A 22,672-nucleotide genomic window follows, 5' to 3' on the forward strand; every position below is an offset into this window, starting at 1 on the left:
CATGTCTATCAGAACTAAAGACAAATGACCATGATGTGCAATTGTATTTACAATTGCCAAAGTCCCATTCTCTCACATTAATGTAGACAAGAATATTTTTACACACTATTAGTAAAAAAAAAAAAATTGAATTTTGGTAGATTATGGTCGTTTAGTGAAAAAAAGTAAATTGAAGACATCAGTGGTGTAGAAAGTAGATGGCATCTAAATAAATATATATATACTTTAATGGATTTAAAGTATATATAAAGAAAATACCTGCAAAGTTAATCAGAAGATGGTAAGTGTTAATTGCAGCACAACAGTGTCTCTTATCCAGCAAAGAATTTTGGCTCTGTGAAATTGCAATGACCATAAACCAATTAATTGATCTTGAAAATAATTACTTCTCTGAGTAATACAGCGACAACAAATTTGTGCACTCACCCTCCACTAGAGTGTGTAACAACGAGAGGAGTGAGGGTGAGAAGTGTCATGATTCATGTTCAGTTTCTCATTGAGCAATATTATGTAACTGAACAGGCACTACCTCATGAAACGGTGTGGCATCAGGACATCGCAGTCAGCGACAGCTAAAAAATATTCACTAGCTGTGAAAGTACTCCAGTGGTGCTGACAGCTGACAAAGTACTTACGCAACTGAGCTGCACAGGTCAAACAACTGGCTGCTGCTCAGAGTGAATCTAATGTCTGAGCTGACTTGTTAAAACAATACTTTTCCTTAATGCCAAATTTCCAAAGTATTGAGTCCCCAAGGATTTAATGATGAAAGTTAAGACTGAATACCAAAGTGAAAGAAGAAAGGAAGAGGACAGGATGAGTGGTGGGGCAGATTTGTGCAGGGCTGTACAGTAAGTGTCACCTTTTCGGTACCAGTCCCCAAAAATCCAAATCGGTAGTGCTCAACTTAAGATGTACTGGTAGGCGTTTGTTTTCTTTGGCCAGAGCCAGCATAGCTATTGTGTTTCAAGTGTTTATGCTAAGCTAAACGTCTCCTGGCTGTAGCTTAATAAGTCTAAGCTCTACATGCAATATCTTTTTAATGGGTTATAAAAGATATTTGCTCTAAAGTGTTATAAAAAGTAATGTATTCCGAAGGCATCTCTAAGTTCTTGTTAAAACCATTTAACTCCTTTATGGTGAATTGTCTTAATCCTCCAGACAGCAGTGACTGAAAGGCCTGTTAAATACACTCAGACAAGTAGATGCTTTTCCCAATGAGAAGCTATTTTTGAGATACAGATGCATTAGTGCACATACTACTCAGAGTGATTAGAAAGGAAGGAAAATATTTCCATCAGGACGATGATGCTGTGTGCGCGAACAAAGAGAAGAAATAGGAGATCTGATAGTAATTTCAAATGAATCAAGCTGACAAAGATTCACATGGTCGTGTAAATGTGAAGGAGAAAAAGAGTCCTTCACTCCCACATGAGGCGTTTCAACTCAGAATCACAATGAAGCCGCCATTAGAAGGAAGATAAGACACATTTAATCTCCACGTACGACATTTTCTGACTGCGGCGCCATACAAAGCTTCAGGAATCACTCGGACTATCATCTGGATACAACAACATGTCATTTCACTACCACACATGGACATGAGTAAGAGAGTGGCAGCGCTAAAAGGGGAAACCGATAAAACAACACAAGATATATAATTATTCCTTTGAGCTGCACAGTGATGGTGTAAATTGTGTTGATGTTGATCTCTGCAGGTATTAAGAGTCTTACAGTTAAACGTTTGTCTTTTGGGCATAAATGTCACAATAGGGAGAGAATTACTGAAGCACTATGACCTGGGTTATAGTCGTTTGTCCTGATGATACCAACCTTTTGAATGACTTGCAGACGACAAGCCCTCCACTGACACAGGAAGCCTTGTGTCTCACAAACACAGTAAATAAGCATTGATCGCACCAAAGGGCGAAAAAAGGAACAGCAACAACTCCTCTCCTCTGTACTTAGCAACAAAACCACTCAGCAACAACTAGCTGTTACCCAATGCCGTCATGTAAACCAAGTCTTGCAAAAGCTCTTCGGTCATTTTTAGTTTTCCAGGTTCCATTTAATGCTCGTCACATTTTCAGCCAAATGTAAATCAGTGAATACCACACTGGTTTGTCATTGTGAGACAAACGCTATGTTGGGATCAGTGAAGCACCTTGCTCGTGCTTGGAAGGATGGACACTGAACAATTTTGTTGTTATTACTGAATCCTTGTTCATGTGTTAACATTTAACTCTTCTCTCAATGAAATTAGAAATGACAGATTTAAGTGATCTTCAGTCATGGTTGCACATTGAACTGCAAAGTGTTGCCTGAACAAATCAGAGCAGTTTCTCTAAAACATGAACTGTATATGATACGATTTAATCTCAAACCAGAGTGGCACCCACCAAGGCTACCACCTTATTTCACAATGTAAAAGTGTGTGGGGAAAAAAACTGGATCCGCCCCTTTGATTGATAAAAAGTTAATGTTCTTCCTTGGCCTACCCCACCCCTCCACCTAGTTGGTTCAGTAATCTAGGTATGAATACAGAAAGCAATGAAAACACAACCTGCTTGGCAGATGTAATGAATGTAGAAAGCATGAGGCTTCAATACAGAGCAAGAATGATTTGATGAATTTGAAAATGAGGTGAATTATACACTATAGTCGCATTCAATACCATTATCCAAACAGCAGGTGAAGGAAGAACAGTGTAGCAAGGTGTAACAAGCAGCGTCGTGGCTCTTCTGGTGTCCAGTTATTTTATAACATTGAGTTTTTAATTATTTTTCTATACAATGTTGTGCTGTAAACATTATAATTATAATTTTATTAATTTATGCATTAATTAATGCATAATACCACAAAATGATTATATAAAGATATATATAATACAAAAGTAGAGTGAGTATCTCAGCTTCGATATGTCCTGTTTTTCTAGATCACAACTGGGAACCATTTTGTGTGCACAAACAGGAGGAGCCACCAGATCACAGTTTTGCAAGTATGCTATGGTGAGAGGCGTTCAACAGGAAGTATTGTGCATTAAACTGCACAAATTGCAGTAAGTGATGGACCAAAATTGTCAAAAAATAAAATGTGTCCAAAGAGAATGTATAAGCATGTTGTATCCATGCACTTACACAAATGCAAACAAAATACATTTCTGTAAACTATGTGGAGTTCAGACAAACATTTTACTGGACATGATGTGGAGACTAAACCGGTCTAAATAAGGCCCGACACAGAGTTCACTGCTCATGCCAGAGTAAAATCAAACCAAAGTATGAAAACATTTGCCTGAGGCACTCAAGTTTCCAGGATCCATCAATTTGAAATTGATGATGTTTGACTTTTTGGGGCATTAGTCAAGCATGAAGATGAATCGATGCACACATGGAGGGTGGCACATTCAAAATCAAAATACACATTTGTCAACACATTGTTGTGTTCCCAACAGTGGACATGCTCCCCAACATGAAGTTAAAATAATATCTGCATCATCATTGTTGAACAATGTTGATTGTGAACAGAATACAACACTGTATATGGGCATCCAAAGATCACTGCAGTTATGCAACCATTTTCCGTTTCAACATCCCAGGTTTTATTTTCCTAGTGACTGATGTGTTGTGCCCTGGATTAATTGTGTTCTGGTACAAAAACCGAAGGTGTCATTCATGCATTGTTTGATGGGTTTAATGAATATACAAGAGTTGCAACAGTTGTGTGAAGTGCTTGACCTCCATTTGCATTCTGATTAGCACTGGTCTGCAGCAACAGCACGGTCACTTTGCATCTCTTTTCAATCCAAAATGTGGTGATAAAGAGAAATGGTCGCTCGTAATCGTTTTTGCAAACTGTGAAAATGTGTGACTTTATTTTTACATAAGTCTTCCCCTCTTATACTTTGATACATCTGTAAAAATTTGCAGTGTGCATAGGAATAAATAACCACCAGGATAAAACACTGCTGGTCTTGACCGATACACCAGTTAAATATACAACAAACATATTTGTATCACACCTCAGAATTCTGAAGTGGTAATGCTTGCCCTTTTCCTGCCCGTCAACAATTCATAGAATTATAGCCAAGCAGAATGAGACCAAAACAAACTGAGGGAAGCCATGCAGGTCAGGTGACCTCTGAACAGAGACAGATTAGTCCTGAAGAACAACAAGCATTTATGAGTCTAGTTGGACTTTCAGACACTCAGGTAATATTTACAAAGTGCTCATACAACCCGTCTAGAAAAATAACAAATTCATGTTTTCTTTTCATACATGAAAAGAAAAAATTTGCCGTAGCCCAACGTCTGCTACTAAAATAGACTTAACTATTCAATCTACATAATAAAAAACAAGCATTGGATGAGAATTAAGAAAGTGTGGCTGCAGTAATTATCAAACGAGTACACGTTTTTAACTGATGCACATCTACCTCAGAAAAATAGATTCTTAAATGATGGCTTGTTTTATGGATTTTTCCACGATCACAGTAAACCCTGCAACTCAACACTGATGTTTAAGGTTAAAGTAAAGACTGTGGTTTAGGTAGCAAGAAATATATTTGTGCTGTATGCAGCCTTGCATCAGAAAATGAATGAATAATAATCTAGAATCATAGCTCAAGGACTTAAGGTGCCTCAACGTGCAGAGTATGACTGGTGAGTTGTAAAAAACAGGAGTGGCAGCCTGCTGTAGGGCAAATGTGTCCATTAATGCATGACATGAGGTGATAGGACATAGTGCAGCTGCTTAACTGGTTGACTAACGTGGTTCTACATGACTTTCACTAGTGTCCACATTTATTTAGAGTGCACAGCAAAATAATCTAATATGTCACAGAAGTGACCAAATTACTGCTGAAAGAATTGTTAACAGATTTAATGCAAACACATTGAAAATATCAGAGAAGTAAAGAAGATATCAAGGTTAAGGTCAAGTTAATGCACACAGTATCAAATGACCTCTGAGCAAACGTAGTATAGCCTTTAGGACAATTGAATCTCGTCCTATTGTAGCAGTCTGCAAGGTAGTAACTGTGGGAAATAACTAGTATGTCTGTCCCACATGGTAAACTTGTCTACTGGCAATGGCAGAGTAGTCGGTCGCCATTTTGAGTGAGTTAACGCTTGTTTTAAAAAATCTGCATAAACACCCCATTTTCTTGTGTAAAAAGATTAGACATTTTTTAATCAGTGCTGACTGCCGCATTCCAGTAGGGAATAGTGATTGATTATATTTTGCATGTTTGTCTAGAGCACTACAAGCACTTTATATTTCTTGGGAAACAGGACAGTCTAGAAGTGGCTTTCTGCAAAGTCCAAGTATAATAGTTTTTTAAGAAATGAGTGTTGATGATGGCATCTGGGAGTTAATATAAATAATTTTACTCGTATGTTTTTTCAACGGCAACCAATAAGTGAAAAAAAAGTTCTACCGTCCTCCAGAATAATAGGTCGGAGGGGTAAATGGTAGGAATTGATGTCCCTGGTTGTCTGTTGTTCACCAGTTATCTCTCTACCATTTAGATGCATTTCAGAACGACAAATGAATGGAACATTTCTGGTCTAAACCTAGACTGTTTTAGACCAGATATGTGCATACATCACCCTTGACAAGCGATGAATCGAGAAAATAATCAACAAATTAAATCGACCTGACTGAAAATCATCAGTCAGGACATGGGTCTTATAACAGTATCCAATGCTCATTTAAAGATGGAAACCACAAGTAAGCTTCAGTCATCCAAACGTCTTTTCTCTGGGTGAGCAAAACATGAAAGAGAACAGACTCCTCGGAAAGAAATCAAACTCCTCAGGGGTCTGCTTCTATTTTAGACATTATAGTGTTGAACTGTGAAGCAGGAATACAGCCCTTCACTGATATACTCCTCATGCTGATTTACTCACATTACCTCTGTGAGTTCCTGCGAAACTTGAGCATGTGTTACGGTTGCCGAGAGAGACAAATGTCAAATGATCTGGCCAAGAGGTCAGAACAGTGCATGGAGAAAGCGTGAACAAAACTTAGTGTGCCAGATGCCTGGCATTTTCCTATTTCGGTCTCAGCTAGTAGATTTCAACAAGTCGAGAACTTTCTTCCTGTCACCGGCTAGCCAATCTCAAATGGAATCGTAAGGGCCAGGTCACACTATTCCTTTTTTCACGCTGCCAGCGGCTACTGTTATATTTGAAGGCGATGGAGAACAGCCACAGGGTCGGTGGAAGAAGCACGAATGACATGGGCTTTTTTTTCTTCATATGGGCTAAAATGGCAGTTAAACGTACAATAAGCAACTATAGGGTGTCTCAATCAAACAATAACAAAAATCCTAATGCGATGATGTCAGGGAGCAGCATGTGATCATGGGAGTTGTTGTCTTCACCTCTATTGCCAGTGAAAATCTACCTGATGTTGGTTTAAAAAATAAAGTAATCTGATTACACGTGTCCTTATGCTACATATTGTGAGGGGCATTGTTCACAGTTTGTTAATGTTTTATAGAGAAAAGGTTGATCTGATTATTTAAGAAAACAATTGAATGATAATGATTGTAATAAATGCCAAAGAATGTGCATTGCTTCCGACGCAAGAAGCTTTAGAAAAACCACAGAGAGGCCATTGTTGTCTGAGTCACTAATTAGCTGCCATTATAATGAGAAACTGAAGCAGTGACAGGACACGACACATACATGTCTGGGTTTTTGCGTCAAGACATGGTTGATATACGAATTGTTTTCAGTGATGGCTTCATGATGTATGAAGTTTTGCATGCACAACCACAGTGAAGTACATAAATTAATATGTAATGAATGTTGTCATTACATATTTAACAAATTATTGGTAGAAAGGGGAAATGACACTGTGGTACACATCGTTTTGATGATAGAAAATGTACAGTGTAATAACACCCTGCCCTAGTATCAGTAGCAGTTATTACGGCAGCACAGAATCACACAACCCACGTCTTCAGTACAAAAAGGTCAATGCAAATCCTGATCTGCCAGAGGCCACAGTTGTGACCCTGACCAAAAAAAAGGCACACAAACACCGTCACAAAATGATGTATCGATTCGCCATCTGTTGGCAGCCAGGATGGAAACAGCCTGTTTGGGGAGCACTTGTCAATCAATAGGCCAGAAGAGAGGATGTGTATTTCATGAACAGACAGCGAGGAGCCATTGCTAAAGGATGCTGGCAAAAAAAGAAAAAGGCTAAAACTCAACACTAAATATGAAATGTCAGTGAAGATGTCATCACAATTTCCACATTGACATCTTCAAAATATTCCAATAGTCTGACAAACAGCTAAAACTAAAATGTTTGCTTAAAATGCACATGAAAAATGTCTATTTAATTTCTTTCCATCAATTCATATATTTCAGCAGTATCAGGTACAAATAATTGCATAGGTAGTAAAAGGCTAAAAGGCCAAAGACTCATCATGAATGAAACCAACAATCACTAACTCTAGGGATGGAGACATGGGGCTGGTGTCGGAAAATTACAATACAGTAATAATATGTCATGTAATGAGGATGGGGATGAGTGATTATCTACTATATCCTTAAGTAAAAGTAGTTAGCCAAAAAAATAATGGTAACCTTCGTGTTTAACAGGTTTTTATATATACATGTATATACACATAGCTGGAGCCAAGAGGTTGGTTTAAAGGGGAAGTCTAACACCTCAAAGTCTGTTACGAGGTCTTGGTAGTACTAGTATTATATTGTAAGTACTATTGTATAGCAAATCTGATCAATTGCTTCAAGTTACACAATTATTATTTTTGAAATGTTATTCAGGTTTGGTCAAATTAACTGGGCCATCAACTTGGTTTTTCTACAGTGCACATGCCTGTAATCAGGGAAAACATCGGGCTGTTGGGCTCGGGTCAGGTTTGGTTAGTTTTCTTTGTTCTCAGATGGGTTCAGACTAATGAGTGGTTCTAGTTTGGAGAATGAAGTGAGCATACCAGACCTCTGCAGCTTGCTCCTCATCTCTACTTGAGGCAAACAGCTTCAAGCAACATGAGCCACTTCTCGCACAACACACCCCAATCTCCAACCAAAGGGTCTGCCGTCAAGTTGTATAGCGGGTAATGTGGGCGTAAGGTTTTGAGAAAAGAAGAAGGAATAAAATAAAGATATCTCAGGTTCAACTGCATTGATTTTGAACATGAGTGCATCATGAGTCAAAACTATTTTATAAGCGTTTAATGCCAAATCTGTGAAAAACACTTCTCACAGATATAAACGAGATTGTGAGACAGGAAGAATGAAGCAGTACATCAGTAGATTGATAGATTGTCTTCATTACAACCAAAAGAGTAGGAAGAAAAGAGAAAAGATAAACATCAGAACAGCTACTTTGGATTTATGTGTCAAAACAAGTCATGGAAATGAAAACGAATGCACTTATTGACCAACACTGTGTCTGTACTTACTACCTCAGCTCAAAATATCACTGCTGTGACAGAAATATCAAGCACAAATGAAGCAGTCTGTATTTGGAAACTAAAACATTTCCCTGGCTTGCTCTCAAGGCTTCTGGCTGCCATGGCAACGATGTTGGTCTCTGAGTGACTCATCTTTTCAGTGTCTATCACACAACAGGAGCTATAAGCGCTCCAACCTCTCCACTGCGGGAGGGAAAGAGCATCTTTGCAGCCTGCCATCTTTCAGAACCTGAAACACACCGGCTGTGGACATTACCCTTATTAATCATGATACTTGACGAACCAGAAACAGTACTGACAAACTGAACATTGTAAGTTACTATAATTGGGCCAGGTAGACATGGGCTCGAACTTGGAAATAATTTTTACACTAATATAAAAAGGTGCTACAGGCTATTCACTCTTATCATTAGTTTGCTTAAAAGGCAAACAATGTTAGCTGATACCACAACACCACCATTAATTTTAGCTTCATATTTACACCTTAAGATACACTGACAGCTATGTTTGTGCATGTAGCCTTGTAGAATGACTATTCATGTACAGACTCGTGTACTGCATCTGAATTATGAGTGTGCTACAGACGACAGATGGCGAATTAATGAATTTAAACAATCTTGAATGATAGCGACTGCTCCTGCAAACATCCGCGACATAAGGTACAAATGTAAGCACGAATAGGAAACTACTGTTTTTATCCATAAATTATATATACACAAGGATTGCAGGGGGGTGGAGCAAATCCCAGCTGAGATTGGTCGAGAGTCTGCATTTCAATTTAGGGACAGTGGTGCAGTGATAGGCACGGTCACCTCACAGCAAGAAGGTTCTTGGTTCTAATACTGCTTGGAGTTTGCATGTTCTCTGCATGTCTGCGTGGGTTTTCTTTGGGTATACTCCAGCTTCCTCCCACAGTCCATCCATGCAGTCCCAGACTCAGTGAGGTTAATCTGAGACTCCACATTTACTATTCATGACTTTTAAAAATACACCACTTTATATCATGCACGAAAAGGCACTAAAGCTGTCAAAATAAAAAGGAAAGTTTGGCCTTTATCATGCCATGATAAATGAGAAAGGTTCATGCATTGATTTAAAAACAGTCAGAAGTCCTACAATACATAAGTGAGTGGACCTTAAATCAAAACTGTTTTGAAAAGTAAAGCACCTTAGAGTTATGTAGGGGTTATAGATGGCTCAGCAGATAACTCGCAATAATAATAGACTCACAATATTCAATACATACAACACAAATCATATTTTAGCTTAAGCATAGATAGACATTCTAACTATTAGTATATTGACTTTGCGTCTGATTTAACAGGAGGTAACAATGCGTGTCACGCTTTTTGCCAATGTGTGTGAGATAGAGAAAGACAAAGGGTTGATCAATGAGCTGCTCATGGCTCTACAATGAAGCAACGGCACAAAACACTACGTACAAGATCTGTTAATTGTTATGAGAAGTGAAAAACTCTTGATGGTTCATTGCGAGATTGTGGCAGGAAATATTACATGGTGGTGAGTCTCCACAGTCTACTAGGTATTTAATGGAAAACATTGTGGTTGTATACGCTCGTTAAAAGCCTTTTCATACGCGACAACAATATAAATACTTGAATTATAGTCAAACAATCCATCCACTTACGAATACACACTGATTAAAGCATAATCAGAAATACAAAGCTCTCAAAGACAAATCAATGTACCTCACTATTTCACACCAGCCGTCTCAAATTCCTGCTGGAAAAATATGTGCCTTGTTTGTACAATGTGCTCTCTGTCTGTGTTTTACAAGAATAACAATTATATGTAAAGGCTAGACTTTCGTACTCCCTTAAAAAGGTGTAAACAGTCACAGTTGATACAACTCATGTTTGACAGATTTTGCTTTCAACATTTGAGAAGTTGCATCATGTAGTAAAGTTCCACATACTTGACCAGGCAGGTTTCTTACTTAAGCTTCGCTTTTCTCTGTAACATCAACACAGCTGAAACGTTGTTGAGACTTGTCTAGTTTATAAGCAAATATCAAACATAAGTCCAGTCATTCAATTTAATAATGCCATTCACTTATTTAAAACAAGGAATATTATTCATGATGAGGACAGTAATCTTTTTACTGCAGATTAGTCAACAAAATTAAACCAAAACTCCTATCCAATACTTCCATTCCTCTGTATTAAGCTAGTTTAACATAAACAATGCATGCTAGTTGCTGCACATCCGTGAAATAACTTGTTAAAACATGTTTAAGTACACACTGGAAATGCATGCATTGTTGTGAATGGAACTTAAATACACACAGTTGTAAGGAGGCTCAGCAGTTTCCCGTTTAACCGCAGGCTACTACAACACAATCGACATGCAACTGGTCAGGTAATAAGATTTGTCGTGTTAAAAAAGAAAGAAGGTGAAATATATGCAGAGGATTAGATTGTTTCATGAAACACATGTGCCCCTTGTTATTCCAATCCCCCATTCTTGTGGCGCCCTTGCTCGGACCACACCCATTTTGAAGCTCATGATCCGTGCGTGGTTCTTGCAGGTTCACACACACACAGGGTCACGTGGTTAAAACAATACACTCCCCACTGTCATGGCTGGTAATGACTGAGGCATTTCATCCTTTTGGACAGACCAACACTACACTTGACAGGTAGGGAACATCCACCTTGGTACGGTCACATGCCTTACTTAACCCTACCTCCACCCCACATGCCTGCGCCTACAACAGAATACTGCATCGACTGACAACAGACTTTCCCAACTTTAATACTGGTCACCCATATTATCCCAGTGAGCGTCATGTTTCGCTTGATGCATTTCTTTTTCCTCTACTGCAATGTGCTAAGGCTTACTGCTTACTCATGCCAGTGACATAAGAACGGTCATGTGACTGCCAAAACTATGAAAACAAAAGCTAATTTTAATTAATAGCTCTAATTTTCTCAGTTGCAGTGTTGTAATACATCTTACAGGTACTTTTCAGTTATATAAAATGTTGTGGTATGTAACTGTGGTACTGTGAGTAAACTTAAGCATCAGGTCTTGGGTCAAGCAGCTTGTGACCAGCAACCTCGAAGTTCAAATTCCTATACTTGCTGGACTTAGTGAATGGGAATGAATGGGAAGGAGTTAAGCCAGCTTTATGAGTCCTCAATGAGATGTTCTAGTGATTCTGCCCCTGGCACAGAACTCGAGTTCTACTTCAGCGTGTTTGCACTGGAAACGGTTTGCAACATCACACCATATAAACTTGTCAAGCTGCAGAGAAAAGATTACCAAGCCTTTCCTCAACTTGCTCAAGGTTGTCTTCACTTTCAACAGCCTCTATACCAGCATAAACACACAAGCAGCAATATGAGCAGTCACGGGAGCAGTGTTGTGTTGTACACATCGTGACTCTAGACGCTTCTGTGTGGAGACATTTTTAATCAAGCCTGGAGATATAGTGCTGTCCAGTAGTCTGTCCATTTCCCCCATTTATTTGAATAGGAAAATGGTCTCAGTCTGATTGGGTTAAGAGGGATTTAGAGACACCCTGTTAATCCATTCTCCCACATCTCTGTATGGATGTGCCTCTATGTGTCAGCCCCAAATTTAAAGTGAATGCTAAAATAATTTAATCTTCTTTTGCACAGATTCGTGTCTGTTTATTGTAAATCCCTTAGAATCATTCCAACCTGTTTTACGCAGAGGAAAATAAGCAAGAAATCAAGAAGGGAAATGTTTCAAGGTGTGTCCACAACTCTTTGGAATCAGTGGCTGACTTGTTCACATTAGTGTGTGTATGTGTATGCGTGTGTGTGTGGGGGGGAAATGCGCACAACATTTGCACAAATTGCTTGCACGTGTTGAACATAATTGTTGATGATCCAGCGGAACACACACAACACAACACACAGACCCCCACCCACCCACCCCTCATCCTCTGACCGTACCTTTCAGCTGCGGCAGCGGGGAGAGCTCGACCGGGGCGCTCTGGGTGCGGTACTGAGACGAGCCCTGGGACTTCCTCTGCTTCTGGGCCTTCCTCACGGACTTTCGCGTGAACCCGTCCACCTTCTCGGATGCAGAGATGGCCGACATTTTGACGCATGCAACCGACGAGCTGCTTCAGATGAGCTATTGTATCCCCTGGGTCAAACTGGAGAGGGTTTCCTCTTCGTTCACATCAGCGCACGCACACACACACACACAGACGACAAAAAAAAAGGAAAATGGGGAGCAATCTGCACGACTTTAAGCTCGCCTCCTATTCCAGGTTATTGAGTACGATCCAGCAGGTTAGCTCGGGTAAAAGATGATTGACTGCCTCCTGGAGCTGCGTTATTTGGGGTAGCTAGTCTTCTGGAACACGGGGGGCGATCCTCAAAACACAGACGACAAACAACTCCTCGGTACGAACGACACAATAAACCGCTACACTTCAAACGACTGCTGGTCCTTGATGCTGCATCGTTTTGACAAATTGTCCGCCTGTTGCAAAACGCACGCAGGGCATTGTCGGGAAAAAGTTAACCGAACGAGCAGTGAAGCAAAGGGCAAACGCTAAGTATCGTGCTGCTAGGCTGCAAGCTAGCAGCTAGCTAAAAAAAAAAACGAGCTAATGCTAATGTACGCCACTACGACAACAGTTTGCTGTCGAGAGAAAGGGGGGGAAGTTAGGGGAGGAAAAATAGTCCCAGGGCATTCGGGTAATTCTTCGTAAAAAGAAAAAGCCTTCGAGCTGCGTGGAGGGTTTTTTAATCCGTGTCCGACTTCCGCTGGGTGTTTTCAGAAGATCGATGAAGTTCAATCTCGCTTCAACGGCTTAGCTTCCTTTAGCATTAAAAAGTTAGCAACTTAGCCGCGGCCACACGCGGGTCTCCTCGCCGCGCTACAGCCGCCGTGAGTCCCGCAGCGTCTTAAAAACCAAAGATGGTTCTCAGATATAACACGTTAGCAGCCGTGGAGCCGAGAGTTCAGCCATTAAACACCTCCAGCTCCTCCGCTCCGCCGCCGTCTGCCCCGAACACCACTGTGCGCTGCAGGAGCACTGACAGGCCTGCGTCACAGACTGACAGCCGCGGCGGGCCAATCGCGCGCCGAGAATCGGGAGCTGGAAACTTTTTCGGCCAATCGCAGGGGAGGGAGAGGGCGGGCTCCTGGACACGTGACGCGTGAAAACAAATGCGTGACGTTGAGGAATGGCAGCTGGAGGAGAGAGGAAAGTTCGTGCAGTACAAAGTACTTCAAAATCCGCAGCGTCCGAATATGTTTTACTACAGAAACATAGTATCTGTCAGTACATTATCCGTCAGTGCATCTCATGGAAGAGCAAAGAAGTGCGTCTCTCCAGCAGGGCCGGACTCCTGCACCCAGGGGCCCTGAGCACGATAAGATTGGGGGGCCCTGCCTTTCAATAAGCCTGATCCATTTGAAGGCTCTCCTTTTGAAGGTGTTATCTTAAGCAGTGGTTTTCAAACTTTGTCTGCTCGAGTCACACTGAAGGGGCCAAGAGATCTGCGTGATCTGTATTCTTATTCATGCAAAACCCTTGTTTTCAGCAGTTTTCCGCCATTTTCACCTGAGGTTGTCTCCTTCACACTGGCTGTGATGTGTCACACTAATAATTGTTCCCACCATCTGAGAACTGTGCCAGTTGTAGTTGTAGTTTACCTCTGTATTGAGAAATGAATGCATAAAATATAACATTTCTAATGTACAAGAATAACTAACAATACGTTGGGAACCACTGATCTTAAGTATAAGAATCACATCAAACATGAGGTCAATTTGTTTTAATGTTTTTTAAACGTTTTTATTTGTTTGCCTTGTTGCACACACATGGAATGTGGATTATCTCAAAAGACAAAGAGGCAGCATCTGTTTGGGAATACATCTGTATAAAAACTCCAATGTGCGGCAAAGCGCATGTTAAATTCTGCCCTGCATGAACCACTCTAATAAAGTATTTTTCCACAGGAGAGCCTTGGTTTATTTTCTTCCTTTTGGGTGTATTACGTTTTACTTTCACTATAAAAAAGGCCTCACTGACAGGCAGGATTCTGGCACACACAGTTGAAGCTTTTGTTGCTAGACGTTCTGCATCTGGTAAAAATTACATTTATTGACATTATCATTTTCACAGTTCAACCTGAAAATGTTCACTCACTGAGCGAGGGGGGCCTTCCTGACAACTACAGGCTGCATTACAAATGTAAATGTCTCATTGTTGCAAGTTTGGGATCAAACAAATGTGATTATACTTGTCACCACATAAATAAAAGAGCTGTAGCAAAGCCTAATTCTGTGAATGAGGTTTGTTTTTGGGGGCCCCCTGGTGGCTCACAGGGAGGGCAGGCTCGTCCCTCTGGGATGTTGTCCTGCATCTAAGCGAACCCAAGCACTGTCTCCCAATCAGCCGGTCAATATCAGATATAATTCAATCATGTACGTTTCATCTAACCTCGACTGCAGGGAAGAAAACAAGAAGAATTCAAGTTCTGGGACAGGGGATGGTTTTTATATATATATATATATATATATATATATATATATATATATATATATATATATATATATATATATATATATATTTAAACTTTAAGCAGATATAAGTAGAAACATTCATTATGCTAGTCAGAGGTTGTGAGCTGCTTGACAGGACATAAAGTCAGAGACATTTCAATTCAACTCTTCATCTAATGTTTTCTTCTATTTGAAATACTGAATAATTTTGACTGTACAGGTCAAAGTGTTAAAATAAAACAGAACAAACACCACGGAAACTGACTTCAATTTAATAAAGGTCAGACCACAGCAAGTTTATGTTAATTAAATACAAACGGACCATGCAACAATCATTGGTTATTTTGTACATATAAACAACTTGAGCATTTTCTCAAGTAAAAAATCTAAATCAAAATCAACAGATTTTTATGTGTAACACTGACGTGACAAAATCCAGAGCTGAAGATATAAATGACACGCTGTTACAGAGCTGATCTGCGACCAGCCTACACTCAGTGAAGTTCATAAAAGGGCTCAAAGCTGTCAAGCAAAAATAATTGTACTTTTTTTAGCAGAATTTAAAATATCTACAACTGTGGACAACTCTCTACTTGAAGATTAATACCTTGTTAACTTCCTGAACACCTTGATGGAACGTGGAGTCTTGTATTAAATGGTGCATCGTCTCTTACAGTTTTCAGGTTTGAGTAAAGTGAAAGATTTACTCGGAAATGCAACCTGATTTCAAACCAGAGTCTCTCAGCAAAGCACCAGAACATTTGTGTAGGAGGCAAATGCAAATACCTAAAAAAAAATAACAGCCTCTGTGGATGTGAAAACTGCTGCATCAAATGTTCAGTTTCAGTCGGGTTCATGTACTAATGTAAGTCATGTGTTCTCAGAGGCTTTACCGTCTGTGGGTCCCACGTCACATATAAAAGATATACTCAAAAATAAAAACATTGCATTCAAACAGAAGCACAGAACATGTGATTGGCTCCAGCAGGTCACTCCAGAGTCGGTCTCCTGAAGTACGTGGAGATTTTTTTCATGTTTTGCGGCGAGCGGTTCGTCTGAAAGAGAAGAAACAGAAAACTTCAACTGCAATGGTCACTTTTGAAGCTATTCAAAAACATGCATGCAAATATACAGAGGGACAGACCGTCATCCATAAAGACTGTATTTCTGCCAAGGAAGTTATGTTTTCATTGCCGATTGGCTGTCCGTTCACAGAATTCCAAAAATATTTTCTTGAACATTGGTGGAAAGGTGACGTATGGGTCAAGGAAGCATTCATTCATTTTTGGTGTGGATCCAGGAATGTCTTTATCACTTTCTTTAAGATTACTATATAGGGCGTTATTTTTAACATTTACAATATTTTCCCAGGGAATAATAAATGGATCTTGATAGGAACAAAATGATCTGCCACATTTAGGGGACTGATTTGCTGCGTCTTGATTGAAATCAAGGGGACTGTTGAGACATGGTGGAGGTATGCGCTCGACTGAGTATCATTCTGGTTCTTATTCAGTGACTTTAAAGCCTGAATTTCTAGACTGGCGACATTCCAAGTAACTGGAAGTAAAGGAAGGCGTTGATAAGAGTGCCAAGCTACAAGAAATAACATGTTTTTGTGTCTTCACTCTGACATTCTCAACTGGTAAATGGGTGAAATGAATCTCTCTCCCTGAAAGAACGAGAAAAAAATACTCTTGAAGGAAGCTTTATGTAAAAAGACACGGGAGAGAAAGACTAAAGAAACTGAGAAAATGTACAGGTTGTTAAAAGAATATTTACGTCTGAAATCTGAATGTGGTACTAACCGGTGAAGCTGGTGTTTTCCCTTCCTGTTTCTTCGAGGCACTGGGACTTCTGGGACTACTCGGGCTTCCTTGACCCTTCCTCATCTTTTGTGCCATCACAGACAGCCAGTCCATTCCTCTGGGAGAGTAATTCTCTTTGCCACTCTGTCTCGATGAGCTTTGCTTGTCCTCTGCGGGACAGTCTGTTTGTGACCTGCTCTCCTGAACAGGGCAGCAGATACCAGCCAGGGTCCGGCCTCTCTTGGGCGCAGGGTAAAGTTCAGTAACACAGTCGCATTGTTCCGCGCCCTCACAGCCGGCAGACGCAATGGTCTCCAGCCGCCGTTTGGCCCGTCGCTCGATGGGAGAGGTGCTGCTCGCCAGACTTTGGGGACACGGGCTCAGAACCCTGCGGAGAGGAGGGGTGACCTGACCGGGAGACCCGCGGCTCGGAGATAACCACTGTTTGATAGAGGATGGCGTTCTCTGGCGAGCAGCAGCTGCCTTTCCATCCAGAGGCTGGACAGGTGAAGTGGTGCTGGAGGACAGAGGCAGGGCGGCTCCACTCGGAGCACAGGCAGCGAGCCGGGGAGACACGAGGCCTGGACGACTCTCTGTCCTCTGGGTTTTGGCGGGAGTCGTCTCAGCTCTGACTGAGGGCCCTTAACAAAAGAAAATGTGCTTTTTAGTCTAGTGTGACACCATGAGGACTTTGACAGAAGAAAGCAGTGAGATTTATGAAGAAGCTCTTCCATATTTTACATAGTCAGACAGCAGCACAGAGAAGGAATGACCCAGACATTTTGCTGTCAAGTTAAAGACAACATAAAGTATATAATTACATGGTAGTTGTCGTTAACATGGATTGAAGGATGGTAGTTGGAATACTAACTTGTTGGAGATTTCCGACGCGCCCAGCCCACGAGGTTTGCTTCTCCCACTGCAGACCGCACCTCCTCTGTTTCCCGGTGAAGCCTCCAGATCCGGACAGTGTGGTCGTCCGAACAGGAAGCAATCTGCCAACAGAGCAGTGAGGATTACACAGAGACAGAATCCAGTTTCCTGTCCTCAGAATCATTTGTAGGTTTTGTTCAAAGGAAACAGGTTGGAATTCATTAAACTAACATATGTGGTTATGACAGTAATTGTGGTTATTAGAGTTTTCTGCTCTACCTTGGTGAAATCTGTGGGACACCACACGACTGATGTCACTTCCTCACTGTGGCCTTGAAGGGTCATGGGAGGATGTTGAGGCTCAGAAATCTGAGATATATAAAAATGGACAAACACGTCAGCCACACAAAACACTGAAAACATCATCAGGGTAAAATTAAATGAGGACGACCTTACCTTCCAGATGTATGTGTGATTGTCACTTGAGCCACTGGCCAAGAACTGGTCGTCTGGGCTGATAGTGGACTTGATATAAAATGAGGAATTCTGGTGGCCACTGAAAACAGCCACTGTGGAAGAAGAACAAGCAAAGATATTATAATATAATAATATGAGATAATAATGAGCAAGAACTACAACACACACAGACATCACAAACAATACAAACTGCTGACATTTCTGTTTAAAAAAGCATGGAAGTAATGTTACAGACCTACATAAACACGCTTAAGACCTAGTACGTAATATTCGTATGTATTTAAGGCCTAAGATTCAGATCATTGAATTGTGGATTTAAGATCCTGTGGAAACCCTTAATTCAAAGTAAAACCAAAGGTTAAAATCAGATTACAGAAGCATAGACAAGACACGATGAGGGTAAACTGATCTAAAACAGATGTGTTTTGCTTCAAGATGGCTGACTAGTCTGGATGGTGTGAATATTGTTCAGCAGATTCAGTTCTAGTGAGCCACCTCCCAATCCCTAAGATCTTTAGCACATAAAAAAAACTGTAATTTAAAGATACTATAATTAACATACCATGTCTCTGAATGTCTACATTTCCTCTGTATAAGAGAGATTCTGCTCTAGTTAAACGAAAGGACATTAGTCTTGCAGCCCCATCTAGTGGTCTGCAATGGTAATATGTCAGTGATAAACAGGAAAAGACCTATTTTGGCACAGGTGAACATTACGACTGGAGCAGTTGTTTACCTGGATTTGTCTTTATTCCACTGAGGTTGAACATGTAGATATTGTCATCAGTGCAGTTACACATCACATTTGATCTTGTGGAGTCCAGAACAAGTCCGGAATAACCTGCAACACACACAGAACAATATTCAGCTTATTTGTTTTACTGCATCTAGCTCCGTGTAAACTTGATATCCAGTGTGGCAGAAAACTAACCGAGCCGCATGCGCATGCAGGAACCCGGGTACGGGTACGTCTGCAGTGGAGCCGGATCCTGACGGTGAGCAGTGTAGTTCTTTCTCAGATCCCATTGCTTGATCACTCTGGATGGGTGGAATTAAAATATAAAAATTCAACATGACAAAACAAATGTTCACACCGATGTTCTGCATGTTTAAATGAACAGTGGTTTCTTACCCATCGACGGCCCCAGAGGAGATGAGCGTGTGCTGATCCCGAAACAAAACCACTGTGACACTCTGCTGGGTGTCCTGCGAAAAATAAAAAAATATTGAGGATCAGCGTTGCCTCTCCACCTTGCTGCTCTCTATACCACTTCATTTAAACAAACAGGGTCATGTTATGAAAGAAACTCACCACACTGGGAGCCATGCCCCGAGTGCTGCTACGTCTCTTCTTTATTTTCAAGGGGGCGTTGGTCTCTGCTTTGTTGTGAGCGCCACTGATCTGTTTCACTTGTCTGTAGAAACCATCTGAGGGGAGGACGCAATGTGATCAAATACAAAATAATCTATTATTACGAAACAAGATCAGGTGGGGCCAAATATACATATCATTGAATATCAAAAGGAAATATTTGTAACTGAAATCAAACTACCTTTCTTGCTGCACCTCGTGTCCCAGACCATAATATTTCCATCTCTGGCTCCAGTGCAGAACACAGCTGTTGAATAGAGAACAAAGAAAATGCATTTACAGTCTCCACCCATTCATCAGTTAATACTAAAGCTTATTTTCTTCTATTTAAAAACAAAACCTAATGTAATCTACATTTTGAATGATTATTTGGAGCAACAACAGCAGGGGAAAGTAAAGCTAATAATTCCAATAATCATCAGGTTACCATAGCTCTAGATACCTAGATTCAATAAACTGGATTATGTCCTCTAGAAACAATCAAATCCATGTTGTCCTGTGAATTCTAAGAGATGACAGGTAGCATTTATTCCCCCAGGTGACATGTTTGTTCAAATGTACCTTTCTCCTCAGGTGCGAATGCAACAGACTTGAGGCTGCAGAGGTGACCCTTGAAGCTGCCCAACATGTCTCCTGACTTCACGTCCCACAGCCGGGCCATTTGATCACCTGCAGCCGTCACCTGAGGAGGACGCGCGAAGAGTTTAATATGTGCAGAAAGAAAAACAAAAACAGAGAATAATATAAAATCAGGAATTACAAAGAATGATACAAAATTATAAGAAATAACCTAATAAATGTATGAAAAGAGAATTTAAATGACAGTAGGTAAAATGTCACTGGTTTAGCCTGATTTACAGACGACTGCTGACTCATACTCACCAATTGAGGCTCCCCCGGTACCCAGGCAATGTCAAAGACAGCATTCTCATGAGCCAGCCATTCTGCAAAAGTTCACATACCATCAGCCTGGGACATTTGCTGATGATAGATGGGACAACTGCGGACAAACAAGTCTCTACACATACCTTTGAGAAGCGGGTTGTCTCTGCTCTCCGTGTTGTAGATCCTCACGATGCCTTCTTCATTGGCTGCAGCGAGGATGTTCTGCTGCGTCCCGGCTGAACAAACATTAGAAGAGCAAGTTAAATGACAACAGCCATAAAACTCTGATGTGTCTCGTCTTGTGGTAAAAATGCAGGTGGGTTACCAGAGGAGAAAGCTAATCCAAACGGTGGCACGGAGTCCCCCAGGTTTCCATAGGAGATGTGTTCGTCATGTCGGACGCACTTGAAGCCTTGAAGCAGAGAGCTCAGGGGGAGCCTGGGCCAAGGATCTGCAGGGACGGCTGGAGAGAAACATGCATTCAGTCAGATGTATTACAGAGATGCTATAACATCTGTTCTGCTTTATCAGTCTAATTACATCTTTACAGTACATATTATCACACATCTGGATTCCTTATGTGCAGAAGTTCTCCTGTTCAAGGGAGGTTTTCTGATCAGACACCGTACAAATCAGGTTTTAGTTTTCAGCTATACTGCAACTGAATTAATAAGCAACCATTTCAAATCATCAATTAATCACTAAAGTCATTTCTAACTTGATATCGGTATCAGCATTTATGTTTGCAGATATGCATTTTTTTATTTTACAGTACAAACAATGCAATGTTAATTCAAGTTCTATAAATTTAGTTTATGGTTGAACTGTAAAATATCAAGCCTCAATTACATGTCATTGTCATAAAGGTTGGATAACGACACCTTAGGAATTATTGCCAATCTTAAAAAATATGTATATCAACCAATAATATATATCTGTATAATATCTGTATTTTTGGACAGTTGGTTGGAAGAAACCAGGCTTCACAGGAAGTAACATTGAACTTTTAAACTGGATATTTTCTAACATCTTGTAACAAATGTCAGTTATGTCATCATGCCACACCTCAAACTAGTGAAGCTGCAACGATATGAGGTTTCACAGTGTGACCTCAGAAGCAGCTGATTTAAACACTAATATTAACAAGTTGAATTATATGATCAAAGCTCAAGATATTCAGGACATGAGGTCAAAAGTTTTTGTCTTCTGCACAGTTCACTTTAACCCTCATCCACAAGTTTAACACGAGAATCTAAAGTGGCACATGCATGAGGAAAAATGCATGCGATGCTAGAACAGACAGATCTGCATTGAATGACATGTTAAAGTAAGCTAACGGTGGCTTTAGCTGAGTCAAACTCACAGTAACACACAGTACAAACTTCTAATCTCACCGTTCTGCCTTCGTCTGCCAACTCCTCTGTCAACAATCGAGCGGAAAAGCATCGCTGCGCTGCTCGAACAGACGATCAGAAGTTAGTGTTTCAAGTTTGGAGGAGTTATCCGGCGTCTTTATTCCGCCTTGTGGCTGCTGGTCGTGTTTCCCGCGAACGGATCGTGTGGAGGTAAAGATGAATCCCCCGCGAAACTCGCGTCGCTCTCTGCCATTGGTGGAAACAGCCGCTTCCGCTGCACCGGCGCGTGCACATCCGCTTCCTTTGTGCCGCTGCTCTGTAAAGTTCAACATCCTCAGTAACGAAGCTCTTTCGAAGTAAAGAACCATCCCTGTTAATTTGTCATGATCCCATAGACATACCCAACTATTAATCTATATTGACTTCTAGTGGTTTCACTTTTCTCCATGTTTATATCTGTGCCTGTATCTTTTATTATGAATTTATATTTTATCTGGTCCTGTAAATCATGTTGTATCCATGTTTCTTCTTCCTCCTCCTCTTCTTCTTGTAAATATTTAGACCATCCAATAAAAGTAAAAGCGCCCTTTAAAAACAAATTCTAAGTAAATAAATAATGTATTTGCAAATAAATGTGACAAAATTAAATACTTGTATGTGTATATAATAGTGAAGGAACTCAGGATGACCCATGTCAGTGACATCATATCATTGGATTATTGTTACTAATAAATTAACATGTAAGTGGCACTGTATGTTTTATTTTAATGATATAGATATCATTTTCTCTGCTTTATTTACTTTTGGGTAGTTTGATTTATTCTAGCACATCATATTTTATACACTTATCATATGTTTTGTGTATAATATCTAAAAATGATAAATAAAGCAGCAAATTAAAGCAGTGAGGTAAAGATGACAATGTAAA

The 22,672-nt window shown here is 40.4% G+C and overlaps 2 protein-coding genes across 2 annotated transcripts in view; both read right to left on the reverse strand.

Moving 5' to 3' along the window:
• The window catches only part of ppp2r5a (protein phosphatase 2, regulatory subunit B', alpha isoform), a 31,706-nt gene extending 18,193 nt beyond the window's left edge, over positions 1-13,513 (reverse strand). Inside the window, exon 1 of the mRNA XM_035143679.2 lies at positions 12,403-13,513. Coding sequence (XP_034999570.1) covers positions 12,403-12,550 — 148 coding nt within the window. The 5' untranslated portion in view covers positions 12,551-13,513. The remainder of the gene's footprint in view (positions 1-12,402) is intronic.
• A 1,717-nt stretch (positions 13,514-15,230) lies between these two features.
• Positions 15,231-22,012, reverse strand: dtl (denticleless E3 ubiquitin protein ligase homolog (Drosophila)). Its single transcript, XM_035143388.2, has 15 exons — positions 21,784-22,012; positions 20,715-20,852; positions 20,533-20,625; positions 20,387-20,448; positions 20,066-20,186; positions 19,686-19,751; positions 19,445-19,560; positions 19,265-19,338; positions 19,064-19,170; positions 18,869-18,973; positions 18,112-18,224; positions 17,935-18,024; positions 17,654-17,777; positions 16,783-17,423; positions 15,231-16,029 (listed from the first exon to the last, which is right to left on the reverse strand). The coding sequence occupies exons 1-15, from the start codon at positions 21,833-21,835 to the stop codon at positions 15,964-15,966; spliced, it is 1,968 nt and encodes a 655-aa protein (XP_034999279.1). The 5' UTR covers positions 21,836-22,012; the 3' UTR covers positions 15,231-15,963.
• Positions 22,013-22,672: the final 660 nt, after the last annotated feature.

This window comes from Hippoglossus stenolepis, chromosome 20, assembly GCF_022539355.2.
Source record: "Hippoglossus stenolepis isolate QCI-W04-F060 chromosome 20, HSTE1.2, whole genome shotgun sequence".
NCBI lineage: Eukaryota > Metazoa > Chordata > Actinopteri > Pleuronectiformes > Pleuronectidae > Hippoglossus > Hippoglossus stenolepis.

What these genes read in the sequence shown, in the direction of transcription:
- dtl (XM_035143388.2), bottom strand. Translation starts at nt 21,835, where the DNA reads ATGCTTTTCCGCTCGATTGTTGACAGAGGAGTTGGCAGACGAAGGCAG. An exon ending in TCCTCTGGGGCCGTCGATGG is followed by an intron (nt 19,171 to 19,264) that starts GTAAGAAACCAC and finishes CCACCCATCCAG; the next exon opens with AGTGATCAAGCAATGGGATC. An exon ending in CTGCATGCGCATGCGGCTCG is followed by an intron (nt 18,974 to 19,063) that starts GTTAGTTTTCTG and finishes TGTGTGTTGCAG; the next exon opens with GTTATTCCGGACTTGTTCTG.